The sequence below is a fragment of the Hakea prostrata genome, chromosome 7, assembly GCF_041222555.1.
Source record: "Hakea prostrata isolate BN-2017 chromosome 7, UWA_Hpros_2, whole genome shotgun sequence".
Taxonomy (NCBI): Eukaryota; Viridiplantae; Streptophyta; class Magnoliopsida; order Proteales; family Proteaceae; genus Hakea; species Hakea prostrata.
In genome coordinates, this window is record NC_142606.1 from 28,273,570 (window position 1) to 28,297,450 (window position 23,881).

A 23,881-nucleotide genomic window follows, 5' to 3' on the forward strand; every position below is an offset into this window, starting at 1 on the left:
GCCCCATACTTGAAGACCTTGGTTGATTTAGAAAAGAGACTACGCCTTGATGAAGAGAAGATTGGTTGATGACCTTAGAGCTTGGTTAGATATGATTCGAAGACATTTTTCCATGCTAGGTAAGTTGTAGTTTATGTGTTTAAAGTTTCGTTTGATTCCGAGTAGTGAAAGGCCCTCAAATCCCTGTTTTCGGCTAAGTTGACAGTCTGGGTCGACTGGGCCAGTCTACCCAGCCAATCAACCCAAGGATGCTGAACCCGAGCAGAATCTTCTAAATAGGGTTATATTGCTATATATACCATAAAACTTCGTGTTTTTAGTATCCCTAGCCTCCAAAACACCTAGAGAACGAAGGGAACTCATCTCCAAGCCTCCATTGGCGTGGAAGAAGATCTACATTCAACTCTCAAGCTTTCTCTCTCTTGTTCTTAAATCAAAGGTTAGTAATCTTACTTCTATGTTATTGATTTATTCTTTCCATGATCTTTCTCTTCTCTAATCTGAGATTATGAAGAAGATGTTGCATCTCTGCAATTGTATCTTCTACAATCTCCATTCATTCTCATACTATGATCATCATAATCAATTCTTACCATGATTCTTATGTTTTCTACATGCATCTATGATCATATTCTTATTTCGATTTCTTCTAGCATTATAGATGTATTCTTATGATTATTCATACCTCTGATTTACTGTATTAATATACTAGAATGAGATCTCATCATCTCTAGTTCATCTCTTTCATTCATAGCTTGTTTTCAATGAAAACCATGATTTTTACCAAATTAGTAAGTAATGGTTTTAATCGTTGTTTGATGTCTAAACTATGCTTTTTAGTCTTAGATTATTGTTTTAGAGATTCCCTCCAAAGTTTCGTAGCATTCCGGATTGTGTAGGATAGGTTTCAGATCAAAAATCAGATTTTTGACTCGTACTGTTCACTGGGTCGACTGGTTGGGTCGACTGGGTCAATCAACCCAGCCAATCAACCTACAATGACAGCAACTCTGTTTTTGATCCGTTTCGACTCCAATCTTTTGGAATCGTTTCTTATGACCTATGCATGTTTTGTCAAGCTTGTTTAGGATATTTTGGATCTATTCTCTGATCTCTTATTTGAAGACTATAAGTTCGGATTACGAGGTGAGTATTCCAACTCACAATATGCCTATTTACATGTCTTTATGTATTATGACATGAATGCATGATTTAACTACTGTTGTTTGGTTTTCTTTACATCATGATACTTTTGCAACTACAGTAGCTTGTCCACATTGTTAATTTCATATTGGAATTGATTATTGATTATGAGTATGTGTTATGGACTATGATGTGGATATGGATGTGAATATGACTTGTATGGAATCATGATGTGATGTGGATGCTTAGGTCGTAGTTGTGGAATGGGGAATGCCCTATTGGCATTTCTGTCTTTGGACATTAGTGGAAGTGGTATGGGACGCTTTCCTATGGTGCCCCTTGACTCTTTCCCTAACTACTGGTTGACATACCTAGGATTGGTCTAGCAGTGTTTGGCTAGGAATACCCCTGTTATATCATACCCGATTCGGAAGGGTATTGAGACCGAACGACCCGTGGCAGCAATGGGGATTCATGGGCGCTCAAGACCAGTAACCAACCCGTGAGGGGACATGAATCACATTGTGGGGGCCATTTTTTGGTAGGGTTGCATATGGATAGACTTGGGCCGCAAGCCACCAACCCGGAGGACAGAGGCGGGGACCAAGGGGAGGCGGAGGAGCGGCGCCAGGGAGGCCGAAAGGACCGGGGGAGGAAGGACGGGGGGAACGAGAGACGGGGGGGGGGAGACAGGGGGGGGGGACCCCCCCGGAGCCAAGAGGAGAAGGACGCAACGGGAGAGGGACCACCAAGAAGGGACAAGCGGAGAGACACAAGGAAAGAAAGAAAAGGGGAGGAAGTGGGACGCAAGCGGGCCCCGGGCGGCGGCGGACCGGGCGGGGCCTGGCAAGCGGCAAGGGCCGGGGCGTTGATGGCTCCTATTGATGGCAGCCGGCATTGTCTTATTCGTCGATGGGATCGTGCGCTAGATGCTGATCTAAAGCTTCAAGAGCATGACCCTAAAGCGAAGAAGATGAAGACTGAAGAAGAAGAAGAGCCGACTGAAGATGTGGATTAGATTCTCTTGTTTCTTCTAGACTTTTATTTTACTTGTATTAGCTTAGAGCTTGCTTTAGATTTCGATCTACCTTCCGCATATGTTGTGGGGTATATTTCCGCTATACTCTACAGTTGTCTTTTGATTTAGTATCTTGTTATTCCGCACTCTGATATTCTTTAGTGATCCTTCTGAGATTCTTTCTTGACTTTTATTAGTAAAATACTTGAATACAATGATTTGTTTTTGCTTTTGATTATGTTATTGTGCTAAATGGATATGATCGTTCCTAAACTTGATCTTTTGGGCTGTGGATCACTCCCCGGGTAATCCAGATAGGGTATATCTGGCGGGATGTGACAGAGGGAATTAGAATTTTCTATTGATCTAATTCCTGGAGCAACCCCAATTTTGAAAGCTTTGTATCGAATGGCTCCAACTGAGTTGAAAGAACTTCAAACCCAGTTGAATGAATTGTTAGACAAAGGGTTTATTCAACCTGGTGTTTCACCATGGGGAGCCCCAGTTCTATTCGTGAAGAAGAAGGATGGGAGTATGTGGATGTGCATAGATTACTATGAGTTGAATAAGTTGACGATCAAGAACAAGTATACTCTTCCTAGGATCGATGACTTATTTGATCATTTAAAAGGTGCTGTTATTTTCTCGAAGATCGATTTGAGATATGGATATCATCAGTTGAGAGTGAAGGCTAGTGATGTCTACAGGACGGCATTTAGGACTAGATATGGGCACTACGAATTCAAAGTCATGCCATTTGGTCTTACTAATTCTCTGGCAGCATTCATGGATCTGATGAACCGAGTATTTCAGGATGTTCTGGACAAATTCATTATAGTGTTCATTGATGACATTCTAATATTGTTACACCCCACCAAGCCGGATCCGGTCATACCCGAATACCTATGGGGGTGATACACCACAAGACCTAGGTTTAATGACAATTCCATACAACATGTGATATAGTAAAATCAAACGGACAAGAACAAATCAAGTTTCACATATAAAGTTATCAAATTTTGAAATTATGATTACAATCATCCATTACCTCAAATCAAAAGTTATAACATCAGAGTTTTGTAAAGAAAAGAGGATTGTTTTCTTCGCAGCTGAAAAATAAACTAGACTAATTCTCTAATGAAATCCAACCCCATAAGGACAGTCTTGACACTGGCATGAAGCTCCATGCGAGTCTACACCTTCTTTAGTTGCTCCCTCTAGAAAGTCTTCCGGCAATGAATCCTCCACTTGGAAAAAGTCCTTATAACCTGCAGTATATTCTAATAGAAAAAGACATATAAAAATGAATGAGTTCAACAGAACTCAGTGAGATCAACTCAACATCATATCATCCATTAATTCACTAGATTCCACACCACACATATAGCATGAATATCGATAATGTAATTAATGATAATGATATGATATATGAATGATTATGATATTATGCTCCTAACTCTATTATAAAGTCTCTATGGTTGACACACATTAAGTCATACACCATTCTTATTTGGGCGGTCTCATTCACTCTTCCCTCAACAAGAGACTTCTATTTGGTTCTATGCGATTGTTGGGTAAAGTTCTGTCAATACATGGTTGGGGATTAGGTCACCACTCTCTCACATCACCATTGGTATAAGATCTGGCACGTGTCAAGGATAATCCTAAGCCTAGTGCAAAGTCATACGGTCTCATACTACATATGGTCCGGACACCTCCCCAATGGCACCAACCAACTCGGTTCAGTATCTTTTCCCACCTATAGTCATCGTATCCTATGGCACCAACCAACTCGGACTACGTTTGTCACACCCCACCCAGCCGGATCTGGCCATACCCAAATACCCGTGGGGGTGATACACCGCAGGACCTAGGTTCAGTGACAATTCCATACAACACAGGATATAGCATAATTATAAGGACAATAATAAATCAAGTTCAACAATAAGTTATTAAATCTGGATTATCAAAAGTTACAATCATCCATTATCTAAAGTTAATCAAAATGGACATCAGAGTTTGAAGGAAGCATAGATTGTCATAGCGGAATTTAAACTAAACTGATTCCCTAATGGAATCCAACCTCAAAAGAACAGTCTTTGCATGGGCATGAAGCTCCATGCAAGTCTACATCTTCTTCAGTCACTCCTTCAAGAAAGCCTGCCGGCGACGAATCCTCCACTTGGAAGGAGTCCTCATAACCTGCAGAATATTCTAATAGAAACAGACATATAAAAAGGAATGAGTTCAACAGAACTCAGTGAGGTCAACTCAACATCTTATCATACATTCGTCCACAAGATTCCACATCATATCATGTATTCGTACACAAGATCCCACACCACACATATAGCTTGAGTATCGATAATGTAATTAATGATAGTGATATGATGTATGAATGATTATGATATTATGCTCCTAACTCTATCATGAGGTCTCTATGGTAGACACGCATTAAGTTTGTACACCAATCTCCTTTGGGCGGTCTCAGTCACTCTCCTTCAACAAGAGATGTTTATTGGGTTCTCCGTTGTTGTTGGGTAAAGTCCTGTCAAGCCATGGTTGGGGTATAGGTCACCACTCTCTCACATCACTATTTGGTATGAGATTGGCACATGTCAAGGATAATCCTAGCCCAGTGCAAAGTCATACGGTCTCGTACTACATATGGTCCGGATATCTCCCCTCATGCCTAGTGCCCTTTTGGTTCAATACCTTTCAACCTATGATGGAATCCTCAATGGGAGACATCTATTGGATCCCATTCTTTAACCCAGTGGTCATCCACATATAATAGACAGGATGCTCTCCATGTCCTCCCACGGATCATTTCACCGGTCTTGAGCGCCCAGGAGCCCTTATCTATTATATGCAACTCTACCTCTCTATGATGATAGTGGGCCTGCTTGACGCTCAGGACCCAGCCACTAACATCACGAGTTAACCGGCTTCAATACCCCTACCAGAAGGGTAGTAGTACTCATGAGGTTACCTAACCAAACACTTCTAGACACTTAGCATTCATGTACTTAGGTCTAGATGCATACTCATGTAAGTTCACTAGGGTAATGGGCGAACCCACAACCCTAGTTTGAAACATAAAATAAAAAGAGTAATTTAATTCAACATCATCCATATATCTTCATATCAATAATTTAGAATTTGAAAATAAAAGAAAACACTCAATCCATTCAATCTCATCCATCTCATACATTCTCATATTGTTTTCAAAGAATATTGAAAATAGAAGCAAAGATACTTGCTTACCTTTCATTCGTCCAAAGTCCCACACATGATCATAAGATAATAAATATTAAAGCAAGACAATATATCAATAATGAAATTTAATTACATAATTAAACATGCAAGATAAGGTTGAGTATATTCCTCACCTTTTTAGTTAGCATAAGCTCTCCAAAGTTCCACAAAGTCACACTTACGAGTTGGTGATTATAATCAAAATAAACCTAATTATGTAAGAGGATCATTAGACATAAATTAGAAGTCAATTGGGTTTTAATAAAGTTCCCAAAATCACCCAACAAAAGCCTAATCTGTCAACTAGTTTCGAACCCACCTTTCTCAACCTAGTTTTGGCGAAAATCAAATTTCACCATCGATTCAAAGTCGAATCGAAATGAAACTTTGGGAATGTCTAATTGGCAGCAATAGGGTCCTAAGTATACCTTCAATTTGATCTAATTCCATCTCAATAAAAAAAAGCCCCAAATTTTGGCTCTCGCGAGTGCTCTCGGCTGGGTCTGAGAGCCAAAATGCAAAATCGTTTGCAACGACTCACACAAATCACTTACAAACCAAAGGGAAACATAAATGAAACTATTTGCAAGCATTCAAAACACCTATCATGTTACAACTACTCAAATCCAACATTTATTGCAAAGAACTACTCCTAAAACAAAGCCCAAAGAAGAGGGTTTGATGATTCTTACCTTTCCTAACGTTTCCGCAATGATCCGGGTGCCGGCACGCGTCCCAATGGTTAGGAACCTTCCTCTCCCTTGGTTTCACCTCCTCCTTGAGCCTCAGCCTTGTACTAGCAACATAAAATGCGAGTATGAGTGAAAGAGAGCTTCAAAATAGGGTTTTAAAGGGTAAAACCCGATTTTGCCCCCTAACTGGGTGGGGGCGGTCGACCGGCCATTCAACCATCCTGACTGACGGTCCCTGGTTGAGGGGTCAAATGAAGTCCAAATTGGGAGATCTTTGGCTTGTTGGAGATGTCTTTCGACGCTCTTCGTTTTGATACCTTATTCGTGTCAATCGGATTCTCCATCACCGATCTATGGCCGTTCCAAGATCACCATTTTTACACCATCATGATTAATCTTCTCTCTTCAATTAAACTTTAGGAGAGTTGATGAGTCATCACAAGGGTCATCCACCAACATTGGTTCCATTTCCAACCCTTCGGGCTCCACTTGAATGGCCCACATTTGTCGTCAAATCGAGGCTCGATTTTCTCGATTTTAAAGCCATGGGTTAAAGGGGTAGAATCCGGGGGATTTCACAACGTTGACCCCTAACCCTATGGTCATCCATATATGATGGACAAGATGCTCTCCATGTCCTCTCACGGGATGGTTACCGGTCTTAAGCGCCCATGAGCCCTTATCTATTATATGCAACCCTACCATCTCATGATGATAGTGGGCCTGCTTGACACTCAGGACCCAACCACTAACATCACGGGTTAACCGGCTTCAATACCCCTGCTGAAAGGGTAGTAGTACTCATGAGGTCATCTAGCCAAACATTTCTAGACATGCCCTAGGTATGTCAACCAATAATCAGGGAAAGAGCCAAGGGCACCATAGGAATGCGTCCCATACCGCCTCCTCTGGTGTCCTATAATAGAAAAGCCAAAAGGGCATTCCTCATTCCCCAATCACAACCTAAGCTATTACATAAGGTCACTAAGGCAATGGGAACCCTAGTAAGCAACATAAAACAAAATGAGTAATTTAATTCAACATCATCCATATATTTTTATATCAATAATTTAAGATTTATAAATAAAAGAAAAACTCAATCCATCCAATCCCATCCATCTCATACATTCTCATATCAACATTTAAAGAATATTGAAAATTAGAAGCAAACATATTTGCTTACCTTTCAACAGTCACATATATAATCACAAGATAATATTAAAGTAATGCAAGCTATCAATAATGAAAATTAACCAACATCATTATACATGTAATATAAGGTTAAGTATATTCCTCACCTTTCACTTTGGTCCTGTTCTCCAAAGTCCCAAAATTCACTCCCACAGTTTGGTGACTAAAGATACATAAACCTATTCATTCAAGAGAATTAATAATCACAAATTAGAATCAATTTGGGTTTCAAAGGATATCCCAAAATCTTCCCACGAAAACAGAATCCGAACCACTAATAAAAAAGGGTAGTTCTAAACCTCTAGTTCATCTCTTTCATTCACAGCCACTCATTCCTTTCTGTTGCAATGTTGTGTTAGACTACTCTACAGGTGATTATTCTGATGGTATGTTCCCCGAGGCGGACCCGGATACCCCATACTACTATCCGGAGGCTAGCTACCATGAAGACTTCGGTGACGGTACCGAAGAAGATCCTTCGGCGCATCAGGGTTAGCCCTTGGATAGTGTGGGAGCAGCCATGTTGGATCTCTATGGTCTTCATTTTTTAAGAGAACTTATTTATTGTGGAGGAGACTTATGCGTAGCTGCCCCCCCCCCCTTTCTTTTGTGTCTGTTAAACTTGGAGGAATTGTAATAACTTTTGATTTATCTTCATAACTTGAGATTTGTAATTAACTAGTTTTGACCTCACTTTCCGCTTGGTCAAAGGAGTGGATTCCGCCCACTGCCTTCTTAATTTTATCTAATAAGATATTTATTTCCGTACTCTGATTATCTTTGGTATCTCATTTCTGAATTCTATTATTATCAATTGTTTAGTTTAATATTGATTGTTCATGATTGTGTTATCATCGATGTGGATGGTGTGGTCCCTGGACTATGGATCTTCGGGGCTGTGGATCACATCCCGGGTATGCCAAATAAGGTATCGGCTGGGTGGATGTGACATAGAGAACACGTGCTGGAAGGTGAGAGAAGCGTGGTTTGCGAAGAGGATCCAATCCTTCGTCTATTTTGCAAATCAAGTGGAGGTAAGTGATCCCACACTCTACTTTTCTTTCCTCATCTCGTTGAATTGTGTGGATCTATTCCCCTTGGGTTGGTGGTAAGTTAATTGTATTGGTTCCATTCCCCATCAGTGATCTTCATTAGATCCTGTCCAAAAACAGATCCTTGCATTCGAATAAATGATAGATCTAATTAAAGGATATGATTTGAATATTAAATCATTATAATTTTAAGGTCTTGTATCGTGCTTGTGTTGTAGGTTCCTTAAGGACGAAATTCGGATTTAACTCTTCCCGAAATCGGTTTGAAATTGGGAGATCAAAAGTCAGAATTTCGGACTTGGAAGTAGTCTGGAATTGGGGTGGTCGCTTATGGTAGTCGCTTGGCCAACTAATCGCCCCAAGCGACAGACTGGGTCACAGTAGCTTTATGAAGTTGGTCTTTGCTCTGATTTGACTCATGTCTTCTATATATTTTTGCAACTCTATATTTAGGTGATCTCTGAGGTTCTTTGGAATTGTTGTGGGTGAGGTCTACTTGCATTTTTAGTAAGCTTTTACATATTTACAGGTAAGGACATACTCTTATATATACGCAATGGTATGCTCTATGATGAACTGTATGATTTCTTATATATATATCATTGCTCTTATAACTTGTTGTAGTTGTATAATTCAATGATTAGTAGTTGAATGTATGTTGTAAATGATGTTTATCTGAATTACATTTCTTTGTGATATAAAATGAATGATTATGTTATAGTGGTTGGTGATGTGATGTAATTGTGATGGAAGGGTATCCATCTAGGTATCCATTGCCTGGGATATCAGAAGGCTGTGGTATGGGACACATGCTTATTGATGCCTCCAGTACTATCATGACTACTGGATGACATACCTAGGGAGTCTAGATTGCATGGATAGGTACCATACATGCTACTACCCTTTCGATAGGGGAATTGAAGCCGAATGACCCGTGATAATGGTGACGTGACTCTGTTTCATCCTACAACGGTAACCAGTCCGTGCGGAGATTCAGTGGTCCACTGTTGATCATACATTGGTAGGGTTGCATATGTTAGGGTTTGGGTTCATGGACATCCAAGCAACGGCCATGTGTTGCGAGGGGTCATGAGAGCATCCGCCCCAACAACATGTGGACGACCATAGGGTTAGGGAATGGAGTCCAAAAGCAGTAGTCAATCCATGAGGGTTCTCATTCCTAGGTAGGGAAGGATACTGAACCAAGTTGGTTGGTGCCATAGGGGAAGTATCTGGACTACATGTAGTATGTTATTGTATGATCCTGCATTGGATTAGAAACCTCGACATGTGCCAGTACTCATGCCAATGGTCGTGGTAAGAGAGTGTTGACCTAAACCCCAGCCATGGTTGATTGACGAGGACTGTACCCTTTTACCCGGGATCCCAACAGAGGTAACCAGTCCGTGAGGGATCAGAGTGACTAAACCTACCTAGAGGAGGGCTGGTGTTATATCTTAAAGCATGTCAACCATAGTTGTCAAAGCGTCCACCTAGGCGGCAAAGCGGTTTTTCAACTGCTTTGTTTTGAACCTCTTAATTGATGCCCAATTTGCAAAGGAACTCCAAGGCCCAAAGTGACATAGAACCTATTTATTGCTCGGGACGGCCTCCCCGGACCCCCACCTGCTCACCGAGGAGCCGGACCCCTGTGCTTGTCGGTAATAGAATGTGAAGCATAAGCCATACTCAACATCAAGAATCAATGAGTCAGTAAATACCTAGGCGAACGCTTTGACAACCATGGTTTGATGAGATGAACTTATGTTTGTGTTATTTTCTTGAATAATTTTTCATATTATGATTCTTGAATGCTTGTTTTTTGGGATAATGTGACTATTGAATATTTGTTTAGCTTATTATAGAAAGTAGTTGTATTGAAAAGTAGTTTAAAAATAATTATATTGAATTTTTTTTATCCAACCACTTTGGTCGCCTTATTGCCGCCTAGGCGCCACTTTGTCACCTAGTTGCCTAGGCATAGCCCCAATTGCTTTGATCACCTTGCTGCTTTGACAACTATGATGTCAACCATGTAAAGACTTGCATAGTTAGACTTATAGATGCATTCATATATTTGCATATCATTCTTTACATATGTGTTTACTTTAATATATTGTCGATATGTATGTGAGATGTGTTTTCCTTACTGAGTTCGTCATATTCATTTCTTTGTATGTTAAATTATATTGTACAGATGGTATTCCCGAATCAGGAGAGGTCTTGTATGACTGGAGCAACTCCTGTGAAGAGAATGTGGCAACATCAGTGGGAGACAAAGATGTATGTCTAGAAGCCTCCTGCGGATGCATGGAATGCTTATAGCACCCATTGATGGAAGAAGGAGACAAATCGCTCGGCATTTTGAGAAGTCTTTAGAGCAAAGCTGGATAGCTCCCAATATTGCTGGAACTGAAGCAAAGGCTATAGCCCAGGAGCGAGTTATTGAAATAAAACTGTTTTAGTTTATTATTGTTTCGTTGAACTCGATAAATTTTGGAACTTGGTTATTTTGATTCTTTTCTTTGATTCATTTCTTTGGAGTATTTGGATTCCTGTAATCCTTTTTAATTAATTTTTCAAACTTGTTCTTGCTTATGATTATTATTGCTTGCATCTATTATTATTGATGATAAAACCGTGGATTCTGTGACGGATCGCACCCATGGGTTGTCTGGTGGGACCGATACCCGCGGGTGGGGTGGCAATATAAATCTATAAAAATGAAATTTGCAATAGGGGTGCAAGTTTGGCCTTGACGGTCCTGACCCGCCCTAAGCTCGTTCTTAGCTTAAATAGGGCTTGGGCTTAAGATTTTGGCCTTGAGGGTGGGTTAGGGCCAAAGGCGGGCCTGGGATTACTCTTTGGCCCGCTAGGCCTGTCCTAACCCATCCTTTATTTTGCCCTGATTCTGGCATTGATTCTGGCCCTAATCCTGGCCCAAATTTTGACCTTGATGCTTGGTTTTAATGAATTAGAAACAGGACAAGGATAGGGCCAATCAGGGCCAAAGCCAAGTATAGGGACAATCAGAGCCAGAGACAGAGTCAATTAGGGCCAAATAGGGCTAAGGCCAGAGATAAGGCCAATCAGGGCTAGGGACAGAGCCAATCAGGGCTAAGGACATGGCCAATTAAGGCAGAAATGGGCTTGGGTTGGCCCTATAGGGCTTAGGGTCAAGAACAATATCCTTGGCCTTGAATTAGGTCAGGGTGTGAATGGGCTTAGATTAGAATATAGAGGGCTGGGTTTGGGATTGCAAAAGCTCGGCCCAGCCTGGCCCTGTTGCAGCCCTAATCTGCAGGAAAGTGAAGAACTCTAGTTCACACGTTTCAACGTAACTCCCATTGAAAATCAAGGAAAAGAACTCACCAATTGAAGAAAATGCATACAGAGGAACTCACATAAAGCTGGTACTAGAACACCCAAAATCACTTGAAAGAATATAGCAAGCATCTAGGGTATGGGTTTGGTGATGGTGTTTACAAATTCATGTTTTTGTAAATTTGCCAATTCTAAAATCCTTAAATTTAAATTAAAAGAATCATACTTGTAAGTCCATTGTGCGCCTTTGATTTAAGGCGTCAGATTTAAACCTGATGATGACAAATATTTTAACAGTAGCATGGCTTACAAAAAGAATTCTTAAATTTGGGGTCTGGGGAGAACAATGTGCTTATGTGCCCCACAGTAATGGATGGGATCAGCATGAAATCCACCCGTAAATTTGTAGTGCTAAACATTTGGGTTTTGCGTCGGTAAAGGAACCAACTCGACTCCTCAGCCGGGCCTGGGATGAACCGGAGAAGGTTTGGCAGTAGCGAGTCTAGCGACTACCAAGTATGAGGTATGAGCTTCCTTTATTGCAGAGGTTGGACGGTTAGTTGTGACTTATGAGGGGATATGATCTAGTGCTTTAGTTATACCAAATTAATGACTGTAACCAATTTGAAAACTTATAAGTCAACATCTTTCAAAATAAACATCGATTTCGAATATCCTCCAGACGTATCATTCACGTTGGAGTTTCAAAGCACCAGTGGATCAAGTCTCTGGATTGAAAATGTTGTCCGGAGAGTCGATTTCCACCTGGTTCTCTTCTCTCGCTCTGTAATCTCTACGTTCTTTATAGCTTTGGAGACTGGAGAGGTCAAATTAAATCTCAAGTACGCTTCCCAGGTTGTTCTCTTCGATACTCGTAACATTTTTTTGTCTCTAGTTTCTGTTTTTCCGGTGAATCTTATTTAGCTTTTGATTAATTTTATCTTTTTTCGTCTTAACTAGTTCTGTTCAAAACTGGGAGTTAAATAATGGGGTTATCGTCCGCCACTAATGGTGGTGACGGAATTCAATTTTGTATATTTGATCTAAGAAGAGGACAGCATGAAGGACAGGAGCTTGACAAGATTTTGTTCTTCTTTCCTGCTGATTTGCCTTTCTCCACTCAACTTTCTGTAATTGGGCTTAGTGAAGGACTCATTACCTTTACAAGGTTAGTAGCGATTATGCATTTCTCTGCAATCCTTGGCTCATATAACTTAATCTTAGGTGTGTCTGTCAGAAAGTTTGATTATTCTGATTCAGAAAGAAATCCTCATTACCAATTGGGTTTTAAAATCTCTATGTTTTGCATGTTCATACACAATATGCGTTAGTGCTTCTAAGAGTGTGAACATATGATATCCATACAGAGCCCTATTATATTCTCTACTACGAATGTATTTGCAGCGTGCTAATGGTCTTGGGGATTTCTTTATCCAGCAGACGAACAATTGGTGGAATCCTCTTTAATGATTAACGGTGTACTTCAATTCTCCAAAATTTCGTTATTGGTGGAAACAACAAGAAATGCTTCTACACCTAAGCAAATGCTTGTTATTTAGATAATTTCTTTTGCTAATATTTTTCTCTCAACAAAAAGTATATTGTGTTAATGACCATTCTGAATATTTCATTTAAGGAACACTATGTTTCTGTATATATGAAAGTGATGATTTTTCATAAGAGTAAGGAAACGTTTTGATTAATATTTGCATTTGAGAAGCACTAATTTATCCAATTTTTGCATCTATACTCCTTTTGCAGTGATTTTAATGTCTTAAAGAGTGAAAAATTGCTTCTTGTTCATATTTTCTGTAGAAACCAAAGAGGATGTATCAGACCTTTAATGGCTAGAACTTAAGTGATCGTTATACTTGGATTAGAAAGAGCGCAACTTCTACTTGGATAGCCAAGATAAAATTAGATACCAAAGAGGATGGATCAAATCATTGATAGTTAGAACTTAAGTGAGCATTGTACTTGGATTGGAAAGAGCCCAACTGCTTTGGATGGCCAAAACAAAATTTAATCAGAGAGAGAGAGATGACAGTGTGCATTGTATAAAATTATGAACATATAAATACACTAAATGAAACAAGAAATAGCTTTGGGATAGCTATGACAATATGGGAACCTGAAGCAGCTTGAAACAGAAGAATGGATTAGGATGGAAAAAACCATCCCCTGAACATAAGATCTTGGAGAACTACACAGCAAACAGGGCATCCCACATGAGGAAATTTATTTATGAAAAAGTAACAATGATGGCTCCTTGTCGGTGATCACTTTGGTATTCTTTGATAGGACTTTGAAAAAAAAAAAAAAAGAGATTCACCTTTGCTCCATATTTGTCATGGGGTATCAATAAGGGATCAACTGGGAAGCAAGTAGAGCTTCATGCAAATGTAGAAAAAAGGCGGGTATCCAAATTACATCAATAACACGAGAATTGGAGGTACTTCTCCAGATATTCCATGTGAGAAATAGTAGCCTCAAACACTAGCTTACCAGCGGTACCACAGATAGAGCTACCTGAGAAGGCTATCATGAACCAAAGGCACTCCTTGGCAAAGGGAAGAGTTCTCTCCATTGCAAGTCCTGATGAGGTCTAATGCTTTTTCTAGATTCTAAGGGCAAGGAGGCATGGATGAAAAAGGTGATCAACATGCTCAACTCCTTTGCAACAAAAGACAGTTTCTTTCTAAAATTGCTTCCTTACTTCCCTGCCTTTCCAGCTGAAGCCCTTCTATGAGGAGTTTTATGTAACCGATATTTTCCTATTTTTCTGATTTGATTTCAGGGTTTAGTTTGTTTCTTTTAATTCTTTTTGTTTCATGTTGTCTGCAAGTTTTTAGCGTAACACCATTTTTATGCAGAATTTTCTCTCCTGAAGCTGCCTGTGAAGTCATTGAAGCAGAGAGGCACTCCCATGTTTTCTATCAGGCAGAGCCAGATATCTGGATGGTGATGGTGCGTATTCTATTCACATTGTTTTCCTACGAGGTTTCGATGCTTAGTAATATGTTAATATGGCTATTTGATATTGTAGATGATAGTTATATATTATATAAATTTATAAATTAAGGACAGATTGTCATTTTTATGACCAATATACCCTTACATCTATTCTATTGTTAGATGTCAACTCAATCAGATCCAATGGTGGAAGTCAAAAGAGTAGGCTATATGTGTAAATACATATTTTTAGATTTACATTCAAAGGTTTAATAATTTATAAATTTACAAAATAGAATCACTCAATAGTTATTCTTAGGCTGGTTCACCGCCTGTGCTGCTGATCTACCACGCACTGGGAACCTTACGTCTATAGAAAATACAAAATAAACAAACCTAATGATCCAGAAGTGCCGGTGAAGTGTATATAGATTTAGAACTATGAAAAAGACAAAGGAACATTGTTCGCAAATGAGGGGTGTGCTCCACTTCAGTTTATAATCGGCCGAATCCGCTTTGCTATTTCAATATACTGGATTTAGGTTGGAGAGAGCTCTACCAGTTGTGGTTAGTTAATTTTCTACTCGTTGCTTTTTTGCTTGATTATTCACTCATCTTGATGTGTTATTCGTATGCTTCAAAATGGATTGGTTGGTAATAGGTATATGTATATAGGTATCCTTTATCTACTCTCTGGTTGATTCATAAGTGGGTTTTTTTTCTTCTTGTCTCTTGTTAGTGGTGATTATACTTGGGGTTTTGTGTTGGAGAATTTCCTTTTGTTGGGATATTCAGGGAATAGAAAGGGTGTTTGGTTTTTGGTGTTGTCCACTTCTCTGAGATTTTCGTTATTGAATTTCCCCCAATCTCTTCTTCTTCCTCTATAAATTTTGGGTTGTACTCTTTCATTACTAAGTGCCTAAGAAATGAGTTAGAAGAAAAGAAAAAAGCCAAAGTTTGAGAAGTGGATAGGTCTTGCAAGTCTTAAACTCTCCCTCGCTCCCCCCCCAACAAAAAAAAAAAAAAAAAAGTGGGAAAAAACCCTTTTGAATGTTGGTAGTTTTGTATACTCATTTCGCTCCCTGCTACCTTAGGGTGCAAAGGTATTGTGATTTAAAGGGTATCGGTGCTCTTGTCTAGTCCTTTGTTGGACTGTTTGGCCATGGTATCTATCCTTTGTGTCGATTTGCAGATCCTAAGATTGGTTTGGTCTTTTGATTAATCGGGTCTCTCTGGCCCACAAGCAAGAAGGGAAAGTGCCTGTGGAGGCGGAAGGATTAAATTAAGGGATTCGACAACAACAACAACAACAATAATAAGCCTTGTCCCAACTAAATGGAGTTAACTACATGGATTCTTGCCTTCCAATTAGTTTTGTTTGAGGCCATGCTAGATACAAAGCTTAAGCTATGCATATCTTTTCTCACCACTTTTCTTAAGGTTATTTTAGGTCTACCCCTAACTCTTCTGGTTCCTTCAATCTGGTTTATATCACTTCTCCGTACAAGGGCATTTATAGGTTTCCGTTGAATGTGGCCATGCCACCTCAAACAACTTTCCTGAAGCTTATCACTTATGGGAGCAACTCCTAGACCGACTTTAATATGATCATTCCTTATCTCATCCTTCCTAGTTTTGCCACTCATCCATCTTAACATCCTTATTTCTGCTACATTGAGTTTATCTATATAATTCTTTTTAACAGCCTAACACTCTACACCATACACCATAGTTGATCGAATGACGGTCCTATAGAATTTTCCTTTAAGGTTTAATGGAATATGTTGATCACACAAGACCCCAAACGCACCTCTCCACTTCATCCACCCTATTTTAATTCTTTAGAAAACATCTTCCTTTATATCACCTCTTTTATTTATGATTGAACCTAGGTACCTAAAACAATCACTTTGAGAAATCTCCTTATCGTCAAGTTTCACCACCTCATCATCTGCCCAATCATGACTGAAGTTACAAACTAGATATTCTTTCTTCGATATACTTGATTTAAGGCCTCTTGATTCCAAAGCTATTATCTATGATTCTAACTTGGTATTAATCCCCACTTGAGTCTCATCTATCAACACAATATCATCAGTAAAAAAACATACACTAAGGGACCTCGTCTTGAATGTCTTTGGTCAATTCATCTATTACAAGTGCAAATAAATATGGGCTTAAAGTTGATCCTTGATGTAGTCCAACTGTAATTGGGAATTCATTACTTTGTTCCCCCACTGTTCTTACTCTTGTCACTGAAGCATTATACATATCATTAACTATGTCTACGTATTTACTTGCAACACTTCTTTTCTCGAGTACTTGCCAAATTAACACTTTAGGAACTCTATTATAAGCTTTTTTTAGGTCAATAAATACCATATGAAAGTCTTTCCTACACTCTCTATACCTTTCCATATGTCTCCTAATTAGGTAAATAGCCTCCGTCGTAGATCTTCCCGGCATAAACTCAAACTAGTTCTCTGTAATTGTGGTTAAGTGTCTCAAGCGGGTTTCAATTATTCTCTCCTATAATTTCATAGTATGGTTCATCAATTTAATGCCCCTATAGTTATTACAGCTTTGAACATCTCCTTTATTTTTGTAAATTGGAACCACAATGCTTCTTATCCATTCATTTGCCATTTTCGCTGTCATTATAATCTTACTAATAAACTTAGTCAACCAAACTATCTCGCGGGTTCCTAAGCTCTTCAATACTTCTATTAGGATCATTAGGGCCTTGTCTCTTGCCTGGTTTCATCTTCCGTAGTGTTTCCTTTATTCGGACATCAAAATTCTCTACATATATGTTTGAAAATTGGTGCCTTGGTGAATGGTATAATTGTCTGAATCACAGGTGTTTGAAGCATGCTCGTTTAGTAGACTAGAGAGACAGATTTTCCATCTTTTCTTAATGTCCTCATCACATACTAGTACTTTACCATCTCCATTTTTAATACATCTGATAGGGTCAAGATCTATACTCTTCGTATCCTTTATTTTTGCTATCTTCTAAATAGATTTCCCCCCTTCTTTCGTGCCCAACTTGTTGTATAACTCTTCATAATTCTTCTCCCTTGTTTTTCTTGTAATTTTCTTAGCTCCATTTCTAGCCAATCTATACATTTGAAGATCCTCAACATCCTTAGTTCTTTTCCATGTCTTAAAACTAGCTTTCTTATTCCTAATGACTGCCTGAACCTCAATATCCCACCATTAAGTCTCTCTATTAAAATGGAGCTTTCCTTTTGACTCACTTAGGACATCTTTAGCCACCTTCTTGATACACAACCTTCTCATTCACATCACATTAGTGTCCCCCTCAAAATCCCACTTTTCTTGTTTGACTACTTCATTAGTGAAGGATTTCAAGCACTCTTCTTTCAAGTTCTACCATCTTATCTTGGGATAGTTAACCTTGCACCTTTTATGAGTTTTTGGGGTTAGACACATATCCAAGACTACAAGTCTATGTTGTGCAGTTAAGCTTTCCCCTGGTATCACCTTGCACCTTGCACAACAATCTATTAGTCCTTCTAGTTAAGAAGAAATCTATTTGGCTTCTATGATATCCACTTTTGAAGGTAATTAAATGCTCCTCTCTCTTTTTGAAGTAAGTATTTACAATAGATAGATCAAAAGCAATAGCAAAATCTAAAATTGAAATGCCTTCCTCATTCCTTCTCCAAGACCATATCCTCCATGTACACTCTCATAGCCTCTTTGATCTTTTCCAATATGTCCATTTAGATCTCCTTCTATGATAATCTTTTCTCCTTGACGAATTCCTTGCATTAATCCATCCATATTTTCCCAAAATTCTAACTTTAGAGTTTCATCCAATCCTACTTGAGGTGCATATGCACAAATTATATTTACAGTCTCTTTCTCCATTACAAGCTTAATAGCAATAATCCTATCACCCACTCTTTTAACATCCATCACATCATTCTTAAAATCTTTATCTAGTATTATACCTACTCCATTGTTATTAGTTTTATCCCCAGTATACCAAAGTTTAAAGTCATCCAATTCTTTAGCATTTTTACCCTTCCATCTAGTCTCTCTGAATGCAAGCTATATTAATCCTTCTTTTCCTCATAACATCTATCAATTCTAAGCCCTTACCTGTTAAAGATCCTATGTTCCAAGATGTCAATCTAATTTAGGAATTTTATTTTGTAAATTTATGAATTATTAAACCTTTGTTGTAAATATAACAATATGTATTTACACACATACCCTACTCTTTTGATTTCCATTGTTGGATCTAATTGTGATGATATGATGCAAATCTAACGGTAGAATAGATCTAAGGGTATTCTGGTCATAAAAATGACAATTTGCCTTTAATTGATCTTTCTGGATGCCTCAGGGGAGGTAGATACAAAGTGTCATTTTATTTTGACTAAACATGACTTGGACCAAACCTTAGGGGGTCTAAATGAAAATTATCCTTTTCTTTTTAAGTTTAAGGGTTAAATTGTATCAAAGAGAAGTAGATTACGAAGATTTGGAGGAGTGCATACCCTGCCTGAGACAGAAAAAAAATAAAATAATGAGAACCCACCTGCGGTAATGCCATCAGCAGGATCTCAAAGATCCAAAAAATTAATTTACAAATCTAAATCTGAATTTGATGGACCTATAGAGTTCCAATTCAGTCATATTCAGTCGTAATCCTAAACTTGATGAGTGGCAATTCAGGTGGAACATGGATGTGTATATATCTCATCTAATACCAGGCAGTTAGCAGTGATGACTTCCTCTCTTTCTTGGAGGATGCGGTTGGCTATTCATTGGCTGATAAATTAGTCAAGTTGGGGATAAGCAGAGAGCATGGCTTTATCAGGCCTTTCTCTTCTGCATGGTTTTTTACTACTATCTCTATGACTCTATCATTGTTGCTTGTGTTCTTCAGTAAAACTTGTTTATATAGGGGAAAAGGAAAAAATTAATAAATAAATAGAAAAGAGAACAAGAGCATCTCTCACCGAACTGCTTTTTAGAACCATGGTTCAAGTTCTGATCAAGATGGGCTGAAGTTTCAGTTAAATCTCGGTCTCCTAAGAAATTGAGATGAATCCATGGGTTATTTCTAAAAGTCCCAGGTTTCACAACAATATCTTGAAAATGTTTCTAGTTTTGACTCTTGACCAATATTTCAAAAATTTTGGTTGTTTTGACCAATAAAGGCCAAGTTATGACCAATTTCAACAGTTTCTGCAAGTTTTGATGGTTTTGACCAGTTTTGACCAGCCAATTATGTGTTGAGTTTTAACTTAAAAATTCCCTGGTTTCGACATGATTTCGACCCATCTTGGCTATATTTCGGTTTCCAGCTGGCTGAAACCAGCCTCGAAAATGAGATCTTGATCATTGTTTAGAAGGGCAACTAGAAGCTCTGCGTGAAGCCATGAACTGATTTTCATATCGTTGGCTATCACCCAAAGCACTTTAGGCAATGTCTAGAAGTGACAATCTCTAGTCTACTTTGAGGTTCCAACTTTTTAGGTCTTCAGTGATGTAGTTATGGTCTCGCATTGTGGGGTAAGCACAAACACTGTTTCTCATCTCCATTCCCCTTTGGTTTGGTCACTTCCCACTGCACCTGTCAGCTGCAGTTAAAAAATAAAGAACTATGCTCTGGAAAAGTTTCCTGATCTTCTTATTTATTTTTCTGAAAAGCTCATTTTACTAGTAAAAGTGAGAGATTCTAACCCTTGGTTTTTGGATTAGTTTTTTTTTTTTTTTAATTATATTCATTTTATGATCTAGTTTTGCGGAGGTTATTTTTTTGGACGTCATTATTTGTTAATTGCAGCCTTATTTGTTTTCTTTGAAGGTCTTTCCCTCATTCTTTTTACGAGGATGCATGTTTCCATCCTCAGACTAGCATGTGCTTTTAGTTGAGGTCATGGTTGTAATGCTGTATGCTGAGAAGGTTTCATTCACTACCTAATCTGAAACCATCAGTTTGCCTGGTAGGCACTGGATGAAGGGACATTAGTTTTCTTATAACCTATGTTAAATCCATTATTAAAGTTGTCCAAGGTCTTTGAATTTGATTTGTGAAAACTTGATAGAATTTGAATAGTTCTCCACATTTTGCGACTGCGAGAGGAGTTTTATTTATAGTTGTATATTAGGGTGTGAGCAGTACAATTTGTGTTGCATGCAGACTCACTTAGCCGCAAACTTTTGGTGTGCTTCTACTAGCTACAAAGTAGGAGTCTGAAACAATTTGAACTTGCAAACAAAATTTGAAAATTGAAAAGTTGTTATCAATGTGATTTTCAAATCAAATTAAAAAATGATAGGTAAGTGATAAGGTTTGTTATCGATTTGAATTTGAAAATTATGTTCGAAAACAACTGATAAGAGATAAGGTTTGTTGTCGGATTTCAATTTGAAAAATCAAATCTGGAAGCCTTGGGTAACAGATCACTCCAACAGCCCCCTCAAAGATGATATAGGCCATTGGAATAATTTTATCTTGTCATGAAGAAATACAAATTTGGTTGTAGATAACGGCTTTGTCACAAGATTGGTAAGCTAATCTTTGGTGGAGGTGAATTTCACTTGAAGGTGTCCTTGTGCAACTAGATGTCTTACAAAATAGAACTCACAATGATTTCATTCATGCATGGAACAAAGGTTGGGTGTTAAATATGTTGCACCAAGATTGTCACACCATAAAACTGGCGGTTGAGACGGGGCGGCACCCAGCTCGTGAAGCAAAAAAAGAGATCCAGATCAGCTCAGTGGTGGCATTAGCTAGGGCTCTATATTCATAAGGAAAACATATTTAACGGCCAACAGCTGGAGATAGATTGCCACCTGTGGTGATGCTTAACCATGGTTTAAAAGACTAATTCATGAGGTGCTTTATTTATGAGAACAGGGATGGTAATCTGTTTATAAGGTAAGTGGTTGTGTCAAATGCATTTTGCCAATATTTGAGAGGATGAGAAGCATGGGTTAGAAGGATTAAGCCATTACCGATAATAAGTTAAAATTTTCTTTTGATTGCCTCATTCTTCTCATTGGTGTATGGATAGGCTATAGGATGGATTATACTCTGTTGGTGGAGAATATTTAGCATTTGATTTTTCCACCACAATCTGATTGAAAAGCTTTAATGTGTTTGGAAAATTGATGCTTAACCATGGTTTTGAGTTGAGTAAAAATTAAAGAAACTTCTGATCTTTTTAAGAGGATAAAACCATGTATACTTGGAATAATCATCAATGAAAATGAAAAAAAAAAATGTTCATTGATAGAAGAAGGTGGGGCTGGTCCCCAAACATCACTAAAAATTAAATCCAAGGGTTCTCTACTAATGCTCCAGGGAGTGGTATGACGATGAGTTATTCACATAAAACAGGGTGAACACAAACTAGATTTATTTGACGAAGAAGGTAGAGAATTAAACTGAATTACATGACAAACGGTATGACTGTGTGGATGACCTAATCAAGCATGCCGGTCATTGATGGAGCTGATGTTGGCTTCTCTGGAACAAACTTTATTTGCATAATGGAGATTAGGAAGGTGATACAATCCATCTCTAAGGAACCCTTGAAGCTGTGGCACCTTCGTCACCTGATCCATCATAACAAAGTGATATGGGTGAAATTCAAAGAAACAAGAATTGTCCTTAGTGATGAAGCACAGATAATAAATGTAGAGCGATATCAAGAATGTACAAATGGTTAAAAAAATGAAATTTCTGATGGGTGTGGGTAGAGAAAGTAGAAGAACCAATATGATAAATTGGTAAGCCAAGACCATTACCAATTTGTACCCGAATAAGTAGATGATTGTTGAAGTTGTGTTAGTTATCAGTCCTTCATACGTTGAGAGGATAGAAGCCCAGCCATGTTGGCCGGGGGTGTAGGAGAAGATGTGTCGGAAGTAGTGTTGGGGCTGTACCAAAAATAGCACCTACTAGCAGTGTAATTGAATTTCCCACAGATCTGGCAGCGTTCTCGCTGGTTGTTTCTATGCCCTTGGTTATGAAAACCAGACATAGGGCTAGGTTCGGTTGTGGTTTAGGGAGAATGCCTGCTTGAGAGTTGGTATCGTTAACATTACCTTTTTAGTTATCCGGTCAAACATGAGAGAGATTGGCGTCAGCAACAGTCTCAGCAGTCTTCATCTGAAGTTCAAAATTGATTAATGGCTGATGGTGATCATCAATGGAACTTGGCTCATTTTAATTGCAAAGGCAGCAACAATTTCACTAAAATCAGCACCTAGGTTGCTAAAGATGATTGCATTGAGTCCTTCAGAGGAAGTGGTTTGTTTGCAGCAGCTAACTAATCAGAAATATACCTGACTTTGTGCAAGTATGTGGCAACAGTTTTTTCACCCTTACTGGTGTTTTGAAGCTGCATATAAAGTTGTAGAATGCTCGTGTTGGAGAGAGTGCCGAAGGCTGTCTCAAAGGGCAGTCTAGATTTCATGGTCAATTTGAGTCCAACAACATATGGAAGAACCTCCAGCGTGAGAGAAGATAGAAGCCAGCTCATGACCAGCTGATCCCTGTGATTCCAGTCAAGGTAAGCTGGATAGGAGATGGGAGTTGGATCTTCAGTTGTTGAAGTTGTTAGAGGAGGACACAAAGAAGTGCCGCCAATGAACCCTAGGAGGTTGTGGATTTGTTGGAGTGGTGGCAGCTGGGTTTTCCATAGCAAGAAGTTGTTTGGTGATAACTTCAATGTAAAGTTTTGTTGATAGTTAGGAGAGGATTGAGAGGAAATCAAGGAGCTGGAGGACAATGTTAGGTCATGAGAGGATAAAGCCCTAGCTAGTGCCGTTGCTGAGCTGATTTAGATATCTTCTCTGCTTCAGGAGTTGGGTGGTGTGGCCCATCTCAACCGCTGGTTTACGGTTTGACAATCAAGGTGCAACGTATTTAGTGGCCAACCCTCTATTCCATGAGTGAATGAGACACATTGAGATGGATTTCCATCTTGTATGGCACCTAGTTGTGCAAGGATACCTTCAAATAAAATTCATCTCCACCAAAGAGCAGCTTGCCAATCTCATGTCAAAGCCGTTGTTTGCAACCAAATTCGTGACAAGATGAAGTTATGACAATGGCCCACATCATCTTGAGGGGGGCTGTTAGAGTTATCTTTTATCCAAGGTTTATGAATTTGATTTTTCAAATTCAAAACTGATAACAAACCTTGTCTCTTATTAGTTGTTTTCGAATTTGATTTTCAAATTTAAATGGATAA

The 23,881-nt window shown here is 38.8% G+C and overlaps 1 protein-coding gene across 3 annotated transcripts in view; it reads left to right on the plus strand.

The window, feature by feature from the left end:
• Positions 1-12,279: 12,279 nt before the first annotated feature.
• The window catches only part of LOC149010848 (vacuolar fusion protein CCZ1 homolog B-like), a 45,383-nt gene continuing 33,781 nt past the window's right edge, over positions 12,280-23,881 (plus strand). The window contains exons 1-3 of one of the 3 annotated variants that reach the window (XM_089164037.1): positions 12,280-12,533; positions 12,639-12,846; positions 14,552-14,645. In XM_089164037.1, the coding sequence (XP_089020163.1) occupies positions 12,665-12,846; positions 14,552-14,645 (276 nt within the window). In that variant the 5' untranslated portion in view covers positions 12,280-12,533; positions 12,639-12,664. Of the gene's footprint in view, positions 12,534-12,638; positions 12,847-14,551; positions 14,646-23,881 lie in introns of those variants that run through there. The other 2 variants (XM_089164038.1, XM_089164039.1) reach the window with 2 other exon arrangements.